The sequence below is a fragment of the Rhea americana genome, unplaced genomic scaffold (assembly GCF_003343005.1).
Source record: "Rhea americana isolate MKP2758 unplaced genomic scaffold, rheAme1 scaffold_231, whole genome shotgun sequence".
Lineage (NCBI taxonomy): Eukaryota > Metazoa > Chordata > Aves > Rheiformes > Rheidae > Rhea > Rhea americana.
In genome coordinates, this window is record NW_028186348.1 from 906,004 (window position 1) to 928,550 (window position 22,547).

At 49.6% G+C, this 22,547-nt stretch overlaps 1 protein-coding gene across 1 annotated transcript in view; it reads left to right on the forward strand.

The window, feature by feature from the left end:
- Nucleotides 1-20,965, forward strand: part of GPC1 (glypican 1) — an 82,942-nt gene extending 61,977 nt beyond the window's left edge. Inside the window, exons 3-8 of the mRNA XM_085306087.1 lie at nt 11,477-11,642; nt 15,095-15,225; nt 18,283-18,402; nt 19,055-19,188; nt 20,230-20,405; nt 20,677-20,965. Coding sequence (XP_085162213.1) covers nt 11,477-11,642; nt 15,095-15,225; nt 18,283-18,402; nt 19,055-19,188; nt 20,230-20,405; nt 20,677-20,894 — 945 coding nt within the window. The 3' untranslated portion in view covers nt 20,895-20,965. The remainder of the gene's footprint in view (nt 1-11,476; nt 11,643-15,094; nt 15,226-18,282; nt 18,403-19,054; nt 19,189-20,229; nt 20,406-20,676) is intronic.
- Nucleotides 20,966-22,547: the final 1,582 nt, after the last annotated feature.

The window sequence follows — 22,547 nt, forward strand, 5'->3', positions numbered from 1 at the left end:
TGCTGCAGCTTAGGGCTTCGTGTGAGCCGGTGAAGGCCTCGTGCCGAGCCCTGCTGGTTGCCGACCCCAGCGCGTGCTTGGTCCACGGCTGGCCCGGGTCAGCCAGTGGGAGACGAAGCACAGCTGAGATGATGCATTGTAGGAACTGGGAGATGAACACCTTAGAAACCAAAAGCAAAAAATCCCCGGAGAGATGCAGTGTGATCAACAGGAATATCCAAGCTGCTCTTGCTATTTATTACTTGCATTAGGATGCTTCCCAAAACTGGGCAAGTCCCAGGTCAGGACGATAGCAGGACGCGCAGGTCGGATGGTTAGCAGAGGCGATGCTGTCTGCGCCAGCAGGCCAGGAAGTGCTGGGGGACACGCTGCAGAGGAGAGGCGTCCCCGCACCACGTCTGAAACCCATGGAAATGTCCAGAGTCCTCAAGGTCCCCTTGGAGACCTGGAGAACCTGCTAATCTTGGGTCAGAGTGCAAGAAAAGTAAAGAAATAATGTTCTGTTTCCGAAGTGAGGTGTTGCAAAATGAATTTTTCTCATCTGTCAGAAAATGAATTATTAGAACAATCTCTCTTTTCTGGTTTTCCGTTGCTTCTCTCCTCTGAAGTCTGACTTTCCCTGCGGTAGCATGGATTGTTGTAATGAATGCCACTTACATGAGCAAGAAACATTTAAATCGTCATTTTTAATAGTGGTTTGCATTTCTTTTTCTAAGTTAGTGTCCTTAAAGAAAGCTGATTCTCGTTTCATTTTGAAACCAAATATGGTGATTTTCTTTACTCATCATAAGCTTTTCACTAAACCTAGTATTTCATTTTAGTAACAAAGATTGTCTGTCAGTACACTTTTATTTAGGTAGTACTGTGTCTTGCCATACATATCAGTTTTGTTTTTTAAACTTTTGTGTTAGTGTATGGTAAATGGCAACTGTCTTATTTACCACATGAATAATTTTCAAACACATGGTGCATCAAGCTACATTTGGATGGAAATCTAATTCCAATTAAAAAGGCATCAAAATAGAATTTTTAAATGTATTTAATAGTTAAATGAGCGTGCTGGATACATGCAGGAAATAATGTTCCTCTAAACATGCTTTACATTTCCAGCAAGCTGAAAATTAAGCAAAGACAACAGGGTCATTCCTGGTCTCCACGTCCTTTAAGACCGTAGAATTAATACAACCCATGTCTCCTACCCGGTTTTATTCATAGCGTAGAAGAAGATACTTGGGCCTCACTCTTTCAGCTCTCAATTGCTTTTGAGTGAATTAGCCTTAAAACTGAATTAAATGACAAATAGAGTCCCTTTTCACATGCTTATTAAATGACTTTGCTAAAACAGGCAAAAACAGAGTGTCCATGTGTTCTGTGAGAGATCTTCAGCTATTCAGTGGCTTTCTTCAGAGCATCAGCAGCAAGTACACACAAGCAGATACTACATTTTATTTCATTTGAAGGATTTCACGTGTTTTAATAAAACTAAGTGTTTCTATAAACTGGCATCCCCTTTGTCTGGAAGAGACGCTGAAGTCCAGTTTGCTCGCTGTTTGTGCGTGTAACCGCGCTGTCCGTCGTGGAGGAGCGGAGGGCGGCCGTGTCCCCGTATCCGCGTGGGGCTGGGGGGTTGTTGCCTTCTGCCTGGCCGTTACCCCCCACCTCTCGCTTCGGAGCCGTTCGTGCTCCCGCGTGGCCCAAGTCCGCTTCCGCGGCGGGAGCGACGGGGAAGGCGAGGGGGCTCTGCGGGGGCTCCGGGGCCCCCCGTGCTCTCGGACCCTCGGAAGCGGCGTGGGAGACGTGGGTGATGCGTCTTGAGTGATGGGCTTGGCGGGGCTTAAAACTCGCTGTGCTCTCACGGACGCGTCGTGAAAGGCAGAGGCAGAATAACGGCTGGAGCGATTATACAATTCATTAGGCTTTGAGCGAGTCGTATTTCTGTCAGCCCTGCAGCTGGGTCTTCTGAAGTTTGGTTCTGAAAGGGTGGAAGTCTTGGCTCATTTAACGCGCATCAAGGTGCTAATTGCATCAGGACCGGCACAGACACGCAGGAGGCAGCTGCCGGCCCGCGGCGCGGCGGCCGGGGTTGCGCGGCGCCGTGCTGGCGCTGGCGCTGGCGCTGGCGAAGGCGAAGGCCCGCTGCCGGCCTGCGGCCCGCGGCGAGGAGCCCCGGCGAGGGCGATGCCGCGCTCGGCGGCTCTGCGCCGGCTCAGCCGGGCGGGAGGCTGTGCCCGTCCCCGGCCGCTTTTCGCACTTGCTGGTTTTCCCGCTGACCACTCGGTGCCGGGCTTGAAGCTGGACTCCCAGTTTGTAAACACAAGCTGCTGGCTTAGTTTTACTTGTGGGGCACAAGCGTAGCCCTGCGGCGCGGGTCTGCTGTCAGGGTTTCCAGCCGCTCGCCCCGCTGCCCGTAGCTGCCGAGGCCGAACGGCCCCTGCGCGCTCGAAGGCAGCCCGTTGCCTGCTGTCTTTAAAGCACCAGTTGGTTTTGAAATACAAGGTGACCATTGTTGCTAGGTTTTACTGGGGTTTTGGAGGTTAAAACAGCCACTCAAGCAGTAAGTCATTCCACCTGGAAAAATATACCTATGAGTTAGTGCAGACATATTTTTGGCTTATATTTTTTGACTTATATTGTGCGAGGAGAGCAGCAGAAGAGCCGCGTGGAGTGGTCAGGGCCTGCCACAGCCACAGGTGTCTCCTGAATCACCTTTCTCCCTTGGCTGTGTTTCATGCTCACTGCTCCCTCGGTCCTCCCTACAGAGAAGGGACTACGGAGCTGCGTCGCGAGGGCAGGAGGTGAGAGCAGAGCCTCGCAGTGCTCGGGCAGGAAGACTCACGCTGTGGTGCAGGTCTGCAGCTTCTGGAAATCACCAAACTGTGCTCATCTGGAGAGCTATATGAACAGTTTATTGCTCCTGCAAGAAGCCCAAGGGTGGGTTTGGGCCCAGAAGGTGTCTTCCAAAGGTCGTAGGAAGAGCTACCCACCACAAGGTCCTGAGCCAAGCAAAGTGAGAACAAAGGAAGGGACTGATGTTTGGCAGCTCTGCCCTGGGATGGGAAGTCATGAGGAGAATTTGCTTCCTAAAGCTAGTTGTCCTGTCTAAATACATAAACACCATCTGTGGTTCTTCCTGGCTCTGGAGAAAACTATGCCCAGCAGTGGCCTATTCCAGGGCTCAACCAGGAGCCAGAGGAGCCAGATGCATTTCCCAGGCTCCAGGCTGGACACCATCCTTCCCGTCTGCACCATGCTGCTACGCCTGTAAGATGTTTCAGCTCCAAAGAGGAAAGCAGCTTCTCCTAGTCTAGACTTAGGCAGTTTGGGATTATTCCAGGAGGAATTGCACCTCTCTTTTACACCTATTGTGACTTGCACCAAATCTTATGCTGAAAAAAAGGTCTATAAATCAATGGTTGTTGTTTGGAAAATTAAAATATAACCTGGGTAAGGTGATTCAGTGGAAAAAAAGAAAAAAGAGAGGGAGGATGGCTGGGTTGAGAGAAGAGGGTCACATGGCTCTATAAAATGTCCTGGTGATATTTATGAGTGCAGGTACGTGTGCAAAGGTTGAACTTGTAATTGAACTTGGAATGAACATATAAATCACAAGTTTGAGTGTTCTTTGAAGGCACAGAAGAAGGGTAGCAAGGCTTTTTTCTGCTATATTTTAGAAAAATCTAGCTGTTTTTTCTCCAGAGCACTACTGCACTGCTGTGTGCATGTCCTACAGAGACTAAAACCCTTTGAACACCAAGAGCTATCTGCACTCAAGAGTCTTCAGTACACTCAAGTGTCAATTCAGTGGCATCTTGCCTGTTTGATACTGCTTCTCCCATTCTATGAGTAGTTTCACCTCCCATGAGTCTTCACTTTAGAAAGTTTATAATTGTTACAAAGTTATAGTTTAGGTAATATTAAAGATAACTTAGCTCTCCTGGAACTTGTCTCAATGCAGAGAGACCAAGTAGATGACTCTTTTCTTTGAGGCTTCTGCATTTCTGAGATTATTTGCTTTGAAAGCATATTAATAAACTCCCTGGCAGGAGCTCTTTTGGTCAGAAGTCTTCTAGAAGACTGAATGTTTGCTAACTTTTGAGGGGCTGGTGGTGAGGAACCCAGTCAAAATCTAATGCTGCAGAGCTTCCTCTCAGAAAAATGTTTATGAAGATCATTAATTTTTACTGTAATGGATTTAAACATTGCTCAGGAGGAGGAAAAATGAGGGAAATGAGTCCCACTTTGAACGCTGAGAATTACGATGTGTTCCAATTTTCTGTCATATTATCTCCGCACGTGCCCATCCTTGGCTGGCTGTTGTGCAAATGCCGGTGAATAGTCCCACAGTGAGCCTCAGCACAGCGGTCACGGTGTGCAGCTGTTATCATGAGCCTTGCAAGCCTGTAAGCTCTGCTCTCATCTGAGACAAGATACAAGAGAGTTTGCAAAGATTTTTGCTCTGGCAGAGCGCTTGCCTCCAGCAATTCACATCTGGTCAGGTGGCTCCATCAACAAAGCACAGACACATCAGGCTTTGGAAAGTAGCCATAGAAAAACACAGAGCTCAGCTCTTGAGTCAAGCTGCAATTACAGGCTGATACCTGATGACAACCTCCTTGAAATGTCAGTGCTTATGGAGGAACGATGCTTTTTATGAGGCAGCCACCTGTTCCCATTGCATTAGCTCATTGCTACTCAAATCAGCTTCTCTATCCTCAGCTGTAAAGTAGTTTTAATTAAAGTGATTTATTGTTCCATACCACTTGGTTTCCTATTTTGGAATTTTTTCCCCTCAAGATTTTTTTTTCCCCCGTATCATTTCATCACTGGACTTGCACTTTAAGGAACTCTTCCCATTAATGTCACTGGGACCAGAATAGGATATGTGGATTTTAACTGAACAGTATTGTAGAACCAATGTATTTTTAAGTTGAGCTTAGCTTTGTTTGGCATATTTGTTTATGCCTCTAACAACTAAATGAGGAGTGCCCTGGCTCCAAGCCATATCTCTTAGCAATAACTTTTTTTCAGATCCTTGGGAAATACCTTCTCCAAAGTATTGGGCATTTCCTGTTGACATCTTAATGTAATTTCTAGGTCATAAAGCTAAGAAAGGACGACAACTGCCACTGAAGTTAAAGGAGAGCCATGACAGCATGGAGAATTAAGGTCATTATAGAAGCTGTGTAGTTGGAAGTTATGTCTGTGTAAGAAAGACAAGCTCTAATACTTGTATACTAAGATATGCAAAATAACTGGTAAATATGTTGGCCTGAACTGCAAATGCTAGTAGATCAAATCCTGGCTCGTTCGAAGTCCACTGACAAGGCTTTCTTTGACTTTTGTGAGGGCAGGTCTGAGAAGATGAACGGTTAGAATAATGGCACCGTAAAGACATAAGGATTGCCTTGGGCCTTACCCCTGGTTTGAAGTAGAAGACAGTGATTAACCTATATCCCCATTTACCTTTTGTTTGCAGGCATGATATATTTTAGCACGCTTTTTAATTAAGCAAGCTTTTTAATTAGTGATCCTCCACCTGGAAAACTTGGAAGAAATTGTCCAGCTCCCACCACCCCAAGCAGGGACGTGCTGAAACGGGAGAAGGGTCAGCACGCAACGCCCAGCCCTGGACACCCAGCCCCCACCAGCGGGGAGCCGGGCTGGGCACCCCACGGCCGGGGGAGCTGTGGGAAACGCGAGAGCTCCAGGCTCGCATCAAGGTTGCACTGCTGGTTTTCCTGACACTGTTAAGTGACATTAGCAAAGGTTTCTGGGTTTCCGGGGACTTACTCTTTCCCGGAGTGTCTCTGAGGAAACCCTCGCTGCTGTGACAGTGGCACCAACAGGAGAGCAGCCAGGCACTCTCAGCAGCCTGTGTGTTAGCGCAGGCTGGGCCAGATTGATGGTACTTAGAGGAATCAATTATTGTCATGTACCATCTTCATGCTGTGCCAGATTATTTAAAGATGAACAAACGATGTTAGTGTTCACTTCCTCTGCAGGAGTTTGCATGCTTCTGCTTTCAGGCCACCTGCCGTGAAAGAGGACATTGCTTATTGATCTATCAGTTACTGCAAGCGCAAGCTGGGAAGCCGGAGGGGCTTTCCATCAGGTTTTGGTTGGCATCCATGAGCTGTTGAGCAGGAAGGTGACTCATAACATTTCAGTGCTGGACGGTAAAAGCAGAAGAACAAGGAAGTAGGAGATGTCTTGATTTGCAGGGTGCAGGGGGACAGATGTTAATCTCCTCTTAACCAGCCTGGAGAAACTGCTTTGCTCTCACAGCAGGAGCGTGTATCCGGGAGAGAGAAGAAGGATCCCCGCAGTGATTCCCAGTGAGATTTTTCTGTGGTTTAACCAGCCCTAAGAGTACAAGGTGTTTGGTGGGAGTGGGAGAGGGGGAGTGGTTTGGCTTTGTTGTCATTGTTTAGATTTTTTGTGTTTATTTTTTTAAGTTTTTAATGCTCGGGACTTTCCCAGTTCCTCTTGGCTTTATTTTCTAGATAGCAAAAGGGAGAGGGATGTCTTCCTAAGGAGAACAAGATATCTTCAGCCCAGCAGAGGACTTGTTTTCTGGTGCCATCCCCCAGGACAGACCACAGGGTAGCAGTGATAAAACCCTCAAAGACTTGTTCCTTGTTGAAGAGAGTTTCTTTGCATGAGGCTTGCATGTCTAGATTTAATGTCTGTCATGATGCTCAGAAGAGCGATGTGCTTATCCAGTAGGATAAGCTGGAGGGCACCGAGCGCTTGGGCTCTCAGCCCATTTCCTTAGCACGCTGCTGAGTGCCGCTCTGAGTTGTAGCGGGGAAAGACCAATGCGCTCCTGATTATGCCAAAGGGGCGAAGATCAAAGAAGCCCCTTGATCATGCTAAAACAAGGGGTTTTACATCTCAGCTCTTCTAAAACATATCAGCTGAGCTATCAATACTTCGGTAGCAGTGGCCAAGGAAAACATCTGCAGGCCTGCGTGTCCTCAGGCTGGAGGCAGCTGGTGGGCAGGTTGCACTCGGGGCTGAAGTGAGCTTCTTTACTGGGATAGTGGTCCTGGGCCTCCATCCTGCTGAGGTCTAGCCAGTCGTGCACTTCTCCTTCTCCATGAATTTTTGCTATATATTTTCCTGTGATTTATGTATTTCATTTTACCTACATCTTCCAGCCATGAAGTAACAAATGTCACCCCCAGCGTAACTGCCCACCTGTGCACCTGGCACCTGCAGAGAGTTCTCTGGAAGGAAGTAAGCACCAGCACTTACAAGCTAACAAGTGTGTTCACCCGCGATCAAACCCATAGGCTTCCCAGAAGAAGCATCTCAAAACTGGATTTCTCACCTTCTAAGTGCCTTTGGGGATGTCAGCCATAATTACCCCACTTCAAAATACCACCTGTAGTTTCTCTTCCCTGTGTTTGGTGCACCTCTGTGGTCTGTCTGCAAGAAAGGAGCGGTGTGAACACGAGAGATTTGAATAATTCTTTGGAGAAAGAGTCAACCTCAGCCCTCTCCACTAGCAAAAATTAATGCTTATCCTTTCTGCCAAGAGATTAAGTTGAACACTTGGCACCTGCCAAATTCAGCAGAACAACAGTTGGTGCACGCACGTATCACCTGCTCATTTTGAGAGGAGAGGCCCTGGGGAAGGGGAAAGCGGAGGCAGAAATTGCAGCTGGGAGGTTTGCCTTGCCTGGAGCCCCGTGGAGCCATGTCTTCATGCTGCCCAGTGCAGCGGGACACTTGCCTGGCCTCCAATGGACAAAGTCACTTTGTGAGAATGACAGATTGCCATATGCAAACAGTCCCTTTCTGATGTCCAAAAGTTATCTTCACCCAATTGCGAAGGAAGCTCTTTCCCCACAGAGGGCCTCAGGAGCAGAGTGGGAGCCTCCAGCACCACTCTCACCTACCGCTCTGGCTGAAGCGGCTGCCCCAGGGCAGATGGTAGCAGCTTGCAGGAGCGGGTGTTTTTTGGAGGCTCCTGCCATGCGCCAGGCACTGGGTGGGACGCAGACTGTGTGTCAGTTGACAGACAGTTCTGGCGGGCTGTCAGCTGTTGAGATGTCCAAGGGACACTGGTGGCAGGACAGCAGACAGCTGTCTGCATTGCGGGAAGCCTTGGCAGCTGCCCCGCGGCTCACCAGTCATGCCAGAGCCTAGATGGAGTCACTGGGCATGGACGGGTCCATCCCCAGCCACAGGCGCACCCCTGCCTCGGAGAGGCACATGGCAGGTCACAGGTGACCCCTCGGATCGCAGGCCGGGGGTGTCCACTCGCCAGCAGATTAGGGAGTGCTGCGCTGAGGGTGCAAAGGTCTTTTCTGTTTCTTTGGAAAAAGACGTGCACAAAAGTAAATACAGAGCAGGATGAACTCTGCAAGCAGAAATACTTCTGAAATGGCCAGTGGGCCCTCTGCAAACCTCATGGAAATAGGGCTTTGTTGCATTCATGCGAATAGCTCCATTGCAGTTGTTGGGTTTATACCATACTTTAAAGCTAACCACGATGCTTTTCTGAGCCATGACCTGTCACTTGCCTCTCTCAATGTCTCCTGCAGGATTTGGCTGGGTACCAAATGGCTTTGTTTTCTAAATGCCGGTGGCTTTCCTCTTTGTTGTTAGATAGTTGTCCTGCACCACCCTAGAGGTGTTTGCTGCACAAGCAGTGAGCAATACTACCCTTCTGTTTTTAAACCAAAACGGTGCAGCTTCCTCCACTCCAAAAGGCTGCACAAAGCAACCACAGTTATCCAAGGCATGGATATATATGGGACTGGCTGTTCCCTGCTTCTCATCATTACTGTGGAAAGCCCCGAGTTTCAGGGGCCAGTTACATGACTCATTGCGCAGCAGCTCCCAGGCTGTTTGAGAACTACGTTTTGTATTGTGCTAGTTTACGTCACTCCAAGATTTTACTTGGATAATTCAAGCCAAGTGGTGAATGGGAGTGCCTCTAAAACACGGAGACAGAATTGTCTTTGGGACTTTTTTGCTTGTGCAGATTGCCTTCTCTGGCTGAATTTTTGCTGTATAGCTCATGTTCATGAACATGCTCTCTGAGGAAGGAGCAGTAGAAGCTCCTTTCCCAGCCGCATCTCCTATCCTGTACACTAGATAATCTCTTTTCGGAAGGGCTTAAGCTGGAGAGCGTGTTAGTATTCAACTGTTGTCTTTTCAGTCGCTACTCAGTTCTGGTTATTTAAACCCAGAGATGAAACACAAACTTGTTGCGTTTGTGTTTCCCTGCACTTTGTTGCAACCCTTCTGAAACAACTGAGGTGGGAGAGAGCGGTCACGCCTCTACTTGCTTCAGCCAGGGATGAGACTGGCTGCATCTAGGTGCGGTTCTGTGGGACACGGCCTCCATCTCCTGGTGGCAGGGCAGCACTGCAGCCGGGAGAGCAGCAGCACCCAGGCACCCAACGCTGCCTGAGGCCCTCGCAGCAGGGATTCAGTGACCTTACACTGATTTTCTGCAGCTAGTTCTCTCTGTAGGAATTGTCCCAGGAACAAGAGAGAAAGGTCTTTGAGAAAGGAGAGCAAAGCCCTTATGTGTTTGCTGTCTTCTGCAAGGCCGAGCCCTCCAGGCTGTTGCAGAGTGCTGCATTTTATCCAAAAGCATCTTGTTTTAGGTACTTGCGGTTGCAGAGGCAGGAGAGCAGTCTCCATTCGGGGTCATAGGCTCTCTGTGAGTCCTAGTAACTTTTGTCCTGATCCTGAAGAAGGTTTCGACAAGGTTATTTTGCCACATTTCTGCTAGATGAAACCCCAGCACTACCCAAGATCTCTTTTCCAAGGCTAACCAGATGGGAGGTGCTGCAGTGCAGACAGTAGAGTTTTGCCCTTTCATGACTTCTTCCCTTTTTGGGCTTCTTGTGAGTGCTGAGAGCGTGGCACCGAGGGAAACTTGCATGCAGACTCTTAGGTTTATTTTTGTAAATGATTCTGAAAGCGTGACAAGGAAGCTGCAGATCGATCTGAGCAAAGTCTGGAAATAAAACACAAAGGAGAAAACACTGTAGCAACAAGACATGGGAATGCCCGGCACCGTCAAGGATTCTGCAGAACCTGCGCTAGGCACTGGAGCAGAATCCGCATGCCACTGGCTTTCGGGGGAGCTGGAGGGAAGAATTGGGGAAATTCCCTGCCGTGTCCGTCTCCGGCCCTGCACTGGGCTCCCCCTGGTGGCTGACCCTTCCCAGGAGCCAGGCTGCTCACTGTCGTGCACTTGCTCATGGCAGTCCGAGTGGGTTGGTGTCCTGTGAGTGAGGCCAGCAGCTGAGGTGATCTCTGATGTCCTCCAGCGGTTGGTGCTCAGCTCTGTGCAGACACTAATGCTGTGCCAATGGACCAGGTTAGTTTAGTCCAAGGGCCTCCAGAATCGCGTCTGCGAAGCATTGAGTACATGCGCAACGCGTGAGCCCAACAAGCATTGCGCTGTGGTGTGTGTTGGCTTGCTTCACCCACTACCTGGGGCTCCTGAAGTGCTTTCAGAGAGCAATCACTTGCCGGCATTGAGTGCTCTAAATTGCCCATATTTTTTTTAATTGTTCAAGTCTTTCCTCCACACTGTCCTCCTTTCCAAAGATGCCACCTGAGAACTTTTCATGTTCAAGCTCCCTGTTGAGCCTCCAGCTGGGAAGCCGCAGATGCAGTTTGCAAGAGGAACCTGCGCCTGCCAGGTGACGGCACTTGCAGCTACCTGCTGGAAGTGCTCAGTGGGGCTGCTGATTGCAGAGGCTCCAGGGCATAAACCCAGCATGTGTCCAAGTCACCAAATTGCAGCCTGTGATCACAGCTCAGGCAGTCGTACAGGAGGGACACAAAGGCTTAGCTGGCAAAAGTGTCTGGAGTGAGGCTACGGGGCTAAGCTCAGTCCAGGAAGCTTTTGCCTGCCCGATGAGCTTCCAAGAAATTATCAGAAGTTTAATATTGCTGCAGAAGTGCTCTGCCTTTAAATAGATTTTCTGATTGTGAACTTGTCCGGTGAGTCCTGTGGCTGTGATGGGCCTCCAGGCCAGTTCCTTGCAAATGCCAAACCCCGGTTCCTTGAGCCATGGTGATGACACTAAGTGGGCTCTTTGGTGCAGACCTTGGTTTTGTGCTGGCTCTTGTTCCCTTTAGGTTTGCTGCGATGTGGCCAGAGCACACCAGGCTGTCCTTGTGCCACCTCCCAGGGGTTCCTGCCCAGGCCAACCTGAGGTGGCAGGGGAATGGTGTGTTTCAAGGTCTCTGCTCATATCTGAGTTATTCCCAATACCCTCAATTCAAACACAGGCAGAGAAAATGGTCCCTGCCCCAGGAGTCTTACGCCTCTGATGGAGACACTGCCCAGGGAAAGGCAGAAGGGAAGGAGTGGCACAAAAAAGGAAGCGGCTTGCCCATGGCTGCGCAAAAGGCCGAAAGCAGACTCGCAGCCCCTAGTCCTGCCCAGGGAACCTTCACCAGCCTGCGTTGCTAACTCTGCGTCTGTCTGCCCTAGGTATCACTCAGCCATGAGTGCACTCGCGCCATAATGAAGCTGATGTACTGTCCCCACTGCCGGGGCATGTCCAGTGTGAAGCCATGCAACAACTACTGCCTCAACGTTGTGAAGGGCTGCCTGGCCAACCAAGCGGACTTGAACACTGAGTGGAAGTACCTGATGGGTAAGATGGTTGTACTAAACACCAATGGCACCTTTGAACCCCCGAGGTAGTGTTTGGAGAGTAAAGAAGGGATCACTGGAAGAGCTGAGGGAGGAGGGCCTTTTATGCTACAGTCTCTCTGCCTGTGACTGTAGTCTAGAAGCTCTTGCAGGACATTTTGCTGAGCCTGAATACCATTACAAAGTGTGCTGGGCTGACTAATGAGGGCTAAAAGAGTTTTCATTTTGCCTTTTCTCATTTGGAGTTATCCACACTTTACATTCATCTTATTTTTTTTCTTCTCTCCCAAGTTTTGAGTCTTAGGGACAGCTCCTGTCATCCATACGCTGTCTGAGCTACCTCCTTATCCATAGTGGAGCTAATCTGAGAATCACTTGGTAGTCCTCCTAGTCCTAGTCTAGAAATGTGAAGCCATACAATGTCTTCCTGGGTGGAGAGCAAAGGGATCAGAGTTGTGTACTTTTAAATGGAAAGAAGCCTGTTAAACAAATACAGTGAGGAGGTAGAGGTTACAGGCCATGTAAGGAGTATGAAAATGAGATTTGTATTTTAAGTGAGAAAAGAGCTCATTTTGTTTTTGTTCTGTCCCTCAGCTAAGATGATGGGTCTCTTAGAGCGGGTTATGTAAGTGCAGATATGTCCATTTTTTGATTTTAAAGTCATAACTATCACTCTGCAACACAGGCCAGAGAACTTCAACCAGTCATTTCCGCAGGAAATTCTGCACTGCCTGATCCAACCAAGACATCTCTTTTAAGAAGACCTCATGTAACACTTGGTTGCTTTTCCAGAGCCTGTGGCAAGTGGCTTCTGATTTAAATGTGAACTGAGGTCTTCAGCTGGACAAAAGTCTGGAACAGGAAAAAAAATCGTGTAACATGTGGCACTGGAAGCACAGGGCTCTGTGGGGTCACAGGAGGCCCTTGCTGTCTCTACTTCTGAGAGAGACTGGTGGAACCAATGCATGCAGATTAAGGGCAACTTGGGTCTACTTTTAGAAAATGGTACCTTTGTGAAGCAGCACACATCCTTTCCAACTGGGGAAACTATTTGCATCTAACTCTGTTCTTCTGGCTGGTAGAGGTCTCACTCCTCCTTGTGCCCACAGAACGTCACCCGGAAAGCTGCTGTTTCTCTCTGAGGTTATACTTCTAGACCTGAAGTGAGGCCTGAGGGAGCCTTGATGTTTGTCTGGGCTCATGGGAGGGAGTCAGCAAATCAAATGAGCTTTGAGATTGGCCTTTTCTCTTGCCTCACAGCCCCCTGTGTGGCCTTTGGGCTTCTCAGAAGGCAGTAGCTTGGAGTCCAGCTAGACTACCAGGACACTTGAGCTTGGGGGCTTTATGAGTCATCTCCCCTTCCTCTTATTCCACAGTAATAATATTCCTTAATGTCATCAATGATGGTAAATTTCTGCTCCCAGCAGCCTTCTGCTTCTGTCCAGCTAGGGTAGAGCAAAAACGTATGTCCTGTTTCCATAGGGTGCAGATGTGGCAGGGGGCTTCCCTTTCTGTCTGAGACTGCAAGCTGTACGATGGAGCCACTGTGTTGCTCAGGCAGTGACTCTGGCAGTCTAAAACATCTGCAAAGCAAGTTCTCTCTTTGTGACCAGCTCAGGTCTCACGTCCCCAAGGCAATGTGGCAATCCTTGGGGACGTCTGTGGGGCTGCAAGATGCTCTAAGAACCCAAGGGGGTTGAGTTACGTAGTTGTGAAGGCTGTATATACTGTTAAATTGATAGCAGTGGGCTCAGAATCAGGCCTTCGTTATTAACACACCACCACTGTGAACCTCGTGTTTCTGCACAAACCTCACCGAGGCCTCGTGGAAGTCCTTTGGGGGTCCTTCTGCCAAGTCCTGCTGGCTTGCCCAGGCAAGGAGCTGAATGAGTTCCTCGCAAGTTTGAATGGCGGTGGGCTTTCTTTGTGCCCTGTCTGGCTGGACTGCTGCTCACAGGAAATGAGCTGTGCACCCCACAGATAGCGTCAGTCCTTTAGAGCAGTATCACAGATGGCACATATGCACTGTGGGGTGGTGGAGGATGCGAGAGATGTTTTACTGTTACTCAGCTAAGTGCCCGGAATAATTCACCTGGTGGTTTCATTATTCATGAATAACGTTGCCTGTGCAGACTCATGCTGAATAAGCTTTTCTACAACATCACACCATCTGCTGTAACAGTCTCCTGCCAGGCTGATGGGCAAAGTATCAGGAATTAGGATAAAGGAATTAATCACTCCTAATGAATCACTCCATTTGCTAATGGTACAGTTCTTCAAGCTAGACCTAGGGATTTGACCCCCCCTTATATAGAGAGGAAAAATCAACATGAAGCCATCACAGTTGTTTTCTTCCATATGGACAAGCCACAGGAACTTGAAGCACTTTCTGTTCCAGATGAAGCTGGCCACCACTGCACTCTGCCAGATCCCTACTCCTGCCAGGAGGTTTTTGGTGTGTCCTGGGGGCACTGACCACACTGGAGCGTCTGAGGTCACATGTAACTGAATGCCAAGTCCCTAAATCCTGATGAAACTTATGCATGGCCAGTCCTCTAAGCCACTGAGTCCTAAAGGCAGAAGTGGTCAGGAACTGAGTCCAGGGTTCCTCAGGGACAGGCAGCATCTCAGCAGTGGCTGTCAGAACTATAATTTTCAATTTACAAACTCAGATTGTATAAAAATCCCATTGTAGATGTCTAAGCCAGTTGTGGCTCTGCCCTAAGATCCTATTTCAAGTTTTGTTAGACACTGAGGATGTCGGCCTTCATATGCCATGGCATTTCCCAGTGCCATGAGCCATGTGGGCAATTTGCTTGTCCTCACTTCAAGCCCAGGTGGAGTGCTGAAAAACATCTGGTGTTGGCAGAGGTTGGTTACTTCTTGCAAGCCAAGCACCACTCCAGCGAGGCAGGAGCTTCCAGAACAGGCGGGAGCACTGCCTGCAGTCAGTCCTTAAGATAAGGGGGAGTGCAGAGCAACAGGCACCTTTCAGTCACTCGCTTTTCTTTTCTGACTGGTTTAGCAGCGGGCATTTTGATCTGCTCTTCTGCCTTCATTGCATGACATTTCCTTGGTCGGTCACGTGTTGTCTTTCCAGAAGTGGTGATGTGAAATACTCTTTCCTCACGTCTGCTGGCACAGAAGCTATTGCTCCCATCCACCTTCCTTTGGTGCTTTGCTGACACCAGTCTGCCCGTGCTCGGTGGCTGCAGTGCTTTGCTGAGACAGGCGATGAGATGGGAGGGTTACCTCCAAATATTGTTGTATGCTACTTAATACTTCTGCACCAAATTTCCTTTCTGTAGCACCCCAGCAGCTTTTGGTCCCTTTGTGTGAATATAGGTTGCACTTTCCATTTACATGGAGCTCATCGTTCCCATCGTGAGGATATGCTCTAACTCGGTTTGTATAAAGTCTGATGAAAAGGTGTCTCTGTCATTATTTTGCTAGATTCTCTGATCGTAGTGGCTGATCGGATTGCTGGACCGTACAATGTAGACACTGTAATAGGAACTATTCACATGAGAATTTCTGAAGCTATTTCGAACTTGCAAGAAAACAAAGACTCAATCACAGCCAAGGTAAGAGTGTATGCCTGGGACTCACTGACAATACATCATGTGTGATTACTAGGGCCAATGCTTTTTGTGCTCACCATTCAACTGAAATATGGGAGATGAAAGAAGAAAGAGAGAGATTAAATGCCCACACTTCTAATGATGAGAAACCACCCATCCTATGTAGAGAAAAGCTTTCTGAGGTGTTTTCAAATGTTCCTCTTGACCACATCGGTTATCTTTCTTTAGGTGCAGGCATGCAAGATGGTACTGAATTTGCAATATCTGTGGGAAGTCTGGTGCCATTTGCTCTCAGGTGCCTCTGTGTGTGCATCTAAAGAGCTCTGAAGTGTTTTCACTGAGCTGAGGCCTTTACAGAAAGTGCACAGCGCTTGTTACACTAGAGACGGACAGAAGCTGCAGTAGCCTGCCTGGGGGGATGTTCTGCAATGGAAACTCCAGGCTATCAGGTTGTATTTATGGGACAGGTCCACAATCTGGCAGTCAATCCGGAGGCTGTAAAACAGGCTCTCATGATCCTCACCTGTCTTTCAAGGAGCTTACTGCAGAAGCTCTCTTCTGTTGGTCTCCGTTTTTAGTGTGTTTATCCATTAACCACAGTCTCCTCTATAGATGCAAATGAGAAAAGCTTTGGCAAAAACACAGCCCGCTAGGCCTTCTGCTTTTTTGCTCAAGTGTTCTCCAGATCCTCACAGTTATCCCAGAGCTGGAACTGAGATGCAGGTAAAACTGAGATGAGGGTATGGGGCAGGTACTGACTGAATCTCAGAGAGGGGAAGGACCAGAAGTATTGCTTAGCCAAGCGTGGCTTCACTGGCATTCATCACGGCACAGAGAGGCACCTGCATCCAAGTACTTGTTTAGATTTCTCTTCTAACATGAAAGGCAGTAATTCTTCTCCCATTGTTAGCCAGGACTGAAGTTGTCCACATAAAAGTAAGCCCCTGGAGTGGAAAAATAAGGCATCATCTGCACAGAAGGGTATTCCTGAGGGGCCTATAATAAATGCAGTAAAAGCAAAAGGGTGTAAATAGTCTAATCTCATCAGTGGTTGATTGGCGCAACCAAGCATATTTGATAATATGATGTTCTCAGTATGATCTTGCAACCAGGTAAACATGACGGCCCTGGCAGCGGAGTCTGGGAGCTGGCAGCTAGCTGCAGCTGTAAGCATGGACAACTAAGGAGAACCAGGCTTAGTGCAGCCTGCAGAGCAAGGCTTAGGAACTCATTATAGCTAATCTGCTTTAAAGGATCTGCCCAAAGATTTGCATCCCCTCCTCAACCTTAACTGTGCCAAATGCCATCCTCTTCCTCCGTATGGATGCAGGCTTGGGATGTGTTTCATAAAGATACTGAAATTCCATTTGAAAAGCAGTTTGCTTGGGGTTGTTCCCCTCCACAGATCCACCTGTCAGGGTCTTGCAGATCTTCACAGCTCTGCTGTTGAGAAATCTGCTAATGTCTAGATTTGTTGTAGTACCAACAAAATGCTTTCTGAGAGGTTCCCTCCCCCTGCAGTGCTCGGCAAACTCCCTGTGGCTCTGGTTTTGAGCGCTGCAGGGTAAACATGATAAGGATATTGTTGCCAGATGAGCTCAGGACCGACTCAGGCCAGTCCCGGCAGTTTTATCTCTAACAGCAAGGGCGGCAGGCTCAGGCTGCAGCTGAGGTCTTATAAAATTGCCAACTTAAAGCTGTCCCTGGGTAGGGTGCACATGAGGTGCCTCATTTCCCTGCCACTTTTCCCCACTGCCCCAGCACGTGCCGTGCTGGAAGAGAGCTCAGGGATCAGACCCCAGGCACTGCTCAGCCTAGAGGTAGATTTGGGGAAAAGGATGCAGAAGAGTCCTTCAGTCCTTCAGTTTTCAAAGGTGGTTTTTTTGCACTGAGCAAAGGGGACAGATGAACTAATCAGTCCAAGTGCCCTGGTCTGTTGGAGCCAGCTGCTTAGCAGGACAGTGCACATCTGGAGGGGGTTTCTGAGCTGAATGTCCCTCAGACACGCCGATGATGATCCTTATTACCTAGAGCACTCTTGCCACGATGAGGACTTCACTGATGATTTTCAGGTTCCACTAGCAAAAGCCCCAGAGCAGCCGGTACAAGCTGTGTTATCGATACTAGCTAGCATCCGAGTTCTTGATTTCTCTGCATTAAGGAGATTCTGTGCAAAGTCGGATTTATCAATAGTGTCTGACAGCACACAGGTAATAATTGGAACAAACTTGGAGCTACCTTTTCAAATCAGATGACATTCTTCTTCAATGAAAGGGCTTCTGTTTCCTGAATCAAACAGACATTGTTGAAAGCCCTCATGACCTTTGGCATTTGCTTTAAATTGCTGCTCTGAGCACACCATTTACCTTAGCCAGAGTGAGACACAGCTGCCTGAACAGCAGGTATCTGCAGGGGAGGTGTCACTCTCTGGATTAGTCATGGAAAGACAGAGAGAAACAGACACTTCCAGGGATCCCTTCATTTCATCCTAAAGGAGAGACAAGAGGAGCTTTGCCTTTGAAGTGCTTCTTCTCTCCTTTGGCTAAAGAGAATCTGGGCAGGTAGTTGGGATAAGAGGAGATACCCAAAGTTAAGGAGTAGTTCAGATCCTGACATGTCTATTCTGCTATACTGTCTTGGTGCATGCCTATTGCAAAAGTCATCAGAGTAGGCCCACCCCTCTGGCATAATGAATGTGGCCAACTCCTATCTCGTTCTTCTAATACTTCCCAGAATTTGTTTTGAATCATGATAGGAACAGATAAACTTGACAGAAATAATTGAGTATCAACATTAATGAGTCATCCAAAAGCACGTGCTAATTTTGTGTTTGTGCTGAATATTTGGCCTGAAAACAGTAGCCAAAAGTAGTTCCCATCTGCTGAAAATAAGTCATGGCACACAAGTAATCTGACCAAAAATTAAGCCCAAGTCTCAGAGATCCCCCAGAGAAGCAGGAAATATAAAAATATTTCAGGGAAAAAAAAACATAACCATGGAGTGATAATTAATTAAGAAAAGTGTGTCAAACCACAAGATAGAGTTTGGTTTGTGTTTCAGGTTTTCCAAGGCTGTGGAAATCCCAAAATCAACACAAAAGGCTCCAGTAGTGAAGATAAGAAAAGGCGAGGGAAGGTCACGTTAGAAGCGAAATCATCTACACTAGCACTGGAAATGCTGGTGAGTTGGTCTTCAAAGCTCCTCCCCTGCTGGCATCACAGGCCATGTGTGCCGGAGGCCATGCTGAGCAGCTCTGCGGGGAAGCAGGAGTCCGTAGCGTGGAGGAACTCCTGTGCTAGTTTGGCCCGGGGCTGCTGGAAACACAGGTTCCCTCCAGGGACAGTGCTGGGTCTTATGGACAGATGTGGTCTGTGGAGCCTAGTGGCTACCATAACATTGGCCAACCAAAGTTCCTGTGGCTTTGCAGCTCTCTTAGGACCAGTCCTTTATGGACCATTTGGATCCCCTGGGCAATGGACTCTGTGATTCCTGCAATCCCCACATCCCTTTTGCTGGGGCTCCTCGGTCACGGGTGTCTGCCTGTCCCACCTGGCAGAGCCCTACTGCCTCCTGTGAAGGCTGCTTCTCCCCATTCTCCTCATGGCCCAGAGAGCTTCTTCCTCTGAGTCTCCTCATGGTACCAGAAGTGTCCTTCAGTTTTGAGTGCCTAGGTTGAGGGCTGGTACTTAGGGTAAAGTTAGTGTTGCTTCGCTATCTACATAAGAACAGGCTGTGTGATCCTGTAATGGAAAAAAGCCCAAATCCTTGTCCCTTCCACAGTACTGTCCCCCGACAGAGCTCTCCTGGCCCTGAGCACCCTCTTTCTTCACAGATTTTAGATGCCAAAGGGAACTTGACAGCGCTCAAGTCTTACTGGGTCACCCTGCCAGGCGTGCTGTGCAGCAGGAAGGTCACGGCTGGCTCGGCAGCAGACGACAAGTGCTGGAACGGGATGACCAAGGGCAGGTATGCAGAGAGTGTCGGGACAACATCGTTGCAGGGTTAGTAAAAGGCAATGGCATATCTCCTCAGCTTCCCTCAGCCAAACCACCTTCACCCCCTCCATCCAAACCACCTTAGCCCCTCCATCCCTTCCTGCTGGGACAGAGCAGAAAGGTCTCTCCCTGCCCAAGGCAATGCCCCACTTCTGAAAAGATCCTGTGAATTTCCCGTGACCTTCCTGTGAGCTTAACGTCTGTTGTTATTTTGCTGTGTGTGTTGGGGTTTTAAGCATCAAAATGCAATTGCTATGGAATAAAACTGTGCTGTTTTGTACTAATTAATTAATTTTGCAATACTGCGTGCATTCAGACCCACTGGCAGGAGAGGTGGATTTATCTCTGCAAACGCCAGAGCTGCCACTGGGAATTGCATGCCTTTCTTTCTAAGCATCCTTGCTTTGAAATGCTTTTCCTTCATGAGAGGAGGCCCCAAGGTGAAATCCAGCTGTTGCAGAAACAGTTCCCACCGGTGCTGATGGTTAAAGTGCGGCTGTAAGGGAAGATCAGAAATGTTGTCTTCCTGTGTCCCCCACCGTGAGCCTGCCCATCTCTGCCAGCCCAGAGGCCTTCGGTGCTTCGGCATGTCGCAGGGTTCCCAACAATGCCGATGAGCTGCAGCACCTGATGGACACTAACGTGGGACGTGAGGGAAATGCAGCTCGAGTTGCTGGCTGACAGCTCCCAGGGAACTAAAGTCTCTCCAAGCCCTGTCTGCTCTCACTGGGTGGGAGGATTTGGTAAAGGGCATCAGTTCCAGCTGCATTGACCAGAGCCAGGCAGGAAGCAGTGGTCTCATGAAGTGGCCTCAGGGTGAGCCCCAGGCTTGGACAGGGCCTGGCCCCTAGCAGCAGAGTGTGGCCATCCTTAGAGCCAGCCCCCTCACAGCAACGCAAGAGCCTGTGGCTTCTCTGTGGTTCAGAATTGATGGATTATCGCTGGCATCTCTACTGGGAGAGGGGATCTTATTTTGGGGGGAGGCACGGAAACCTGTTGCTTTCCTTCGTAGTTACCTGCCCGAGGTGATGGGAGATGGCCTGGCTAACCAGATTAACAACCCAGAGGTGGAGGTGGACATCACCAAGCCAGATATGACCATTCGCCAGCAGATCATGCAGCTGAAGATCATGACAAACCGGCTGGGCAACGCCAACATCGGGAATGACGTGGATTTCCAAGACGCGAGTGAGTTTAGCAGAAGCCCCAGGGGCCGGGGAGGGAACCACCGGCAGGCAAGGGGGGCAAAGCCTCTGGTCCTGGTGGCCTGCGGAGGCCCCACAGGGCCGGCCCGCAGCCGAGGGGTCATCGAGCAGGGGGGCTGGGGGCTGCCTCGACGGCACGAGGCGTTTTGCGCGCATTTCTGCTCCGCATCGGCCCCGCCGAAGGCCAGGCCACCCGGCGCGGCGCTGCGGCGACGAAGGCCGGCCCGGCTCACCGGCCGCCTGTCCCCACGCAGGTGACGACGTGAGCGGCTCCGGGAGCGGTGACGGCTGTCCTGACGACGTCTGCGGCAAAAGACTCGCTAAGAGCCCCAGCACCAGGCAGCCAGAAACGCACGCCATTCCCAAGCAGTCGGGACACGGCGTCAGCGGGGCCAGCAGCACGCCGTTGCCTTCTGCCTTCCTCATCCTCCTTTCGGCGGCTTTTGCCGCCGCGCAGCACTTGTGGCGGTAACTCGCTAGCACAGCCGGGAAAGAGACTGCGGCCGAGGGCTTCACTTTGCCAAAACCAACCACCCGACCGACTGACAAAAAGGACGTATTTAATTCACCTTGGCAAAAAAAAAAAAAAAGGAAAAAAGAAAAAAAAAAGAAAAAAAAAAGAAAAGAAAAAAGAAATTAGGGAGGAGAAAAAAGTTTCAGTTGTTTGCTATTTCTGGCAGTGCTCGAGCTGTTTTCTTCCTTCTAGGTCCTTCCCCAGCACAGGGCCCTCCTTTCCGTACTTCATTGGTTTAATTTTGATATTGCCACGAATTTTGTTGTTGCGGGGGCTGAACGGCGCCTTTGCAGAGAGGCCCGCCGGGGCCGCCGGCCCGCTGCCTGCGGTGGGACGCGCAGTGCCTGGAGCCCGTCCCGCGCCCGCGGGCCGGGGCCGGGAGCAACGCCGCCTCGTCGGACGGAGAGGCTGCGAGCGGCCGCGCTCCTCGGGCGCCGCGTTCGGGGGCTCTTCGGGGGGGGGGGTCCACTGTGCTTCTTAAGCAGACAGAGATGCTCCTTCACCTCCATCGTTGTATGTTGTAGGGGTGCGTGCGGATTTGGCGGGTCGAACCGAAACAGTTTGGCAGTGGCTGTTGGACCCAAAAATGCAGAACTCACTCCCTTTTTCTTTGGAAAGGTTGCAGGTGGATTTCTTGACTAGAGCTCGTAGCTGATGACAATGTTGGATGTAGGTCTCCTACATCTCAGTGACTGGGAATGAGTGTTAGGGGTGGGGTGTGGGGTATTTTTCTTTGCATGCTAGTTGGAAAGCCATTTTTTTAAACCCAAGTAATAACGGTCCAATTTCTACCTGCAGTGCAGTACCGTGGTAGGTAACTGAGAGATAAAAGCATGCACAGTAGGATGCTTCACTCGACAGACAGTTGTGCTGCCTCTTCCTCCTCTGGCCCCAGCCCCGGATGCAAAACGCTGGTTTTGGTAGCAAGAAAGACCAGGGATGCTGGAGCACAGCGGCCAGCTGTGGGAGCTCCCGGCGGGCACGCGCGGGCACGGACCCCAAGCTACTGCCGTGCCGTGGGTGGAGAGGGGCCGGCGGCTCGTAGCAGCTGCACGCAGCAGACGGTGGAGCATCTCCTGGGTCCTGCTGGGGAGGAGCTGTGGCTCGGTGCTGAGCACGCGGCGTGGGCTCGGGGTGGGGGGGATTGCACGCTGAGAAAGGAGCAAAACGCCCTTTTTTTTACACTAGCAGTTTCTCAAATGTGCGACTTACTTAAGGGGAGAAGAGAAGCCGAGGCAGGAGGGAGTTGTCTCCTGCTCCGCTTCGTGGTGGGGCTGGCAGCGAAGGCGGCAGCTCCGAGGCCCTGCAGAGACAGTCGTCGGGTTGGACAGTGACTTACTGCGTAGCCTTCCTGACTTGTGCTCCCCTCTAGTCAGGTTAAAACAGGTCTAGTCTAGTGGGGTTTCAAGAGTGGGAGCCACAAAATCCTTCCAAGACGCTGGCAGTTGGCTAAAGGGCCAGGTAATGCCACGAGACCCATCAAAACCCAGGGGTGGAGATGCACAGCACATGGGTGTAGACAGGTTTGTTTACTTCTAGAACTATGTCAAGGTCCACATTACTTTTATTGGTCTAAACAAATGCTGTCTTTTTTTTTTTTTTTTAACTAGT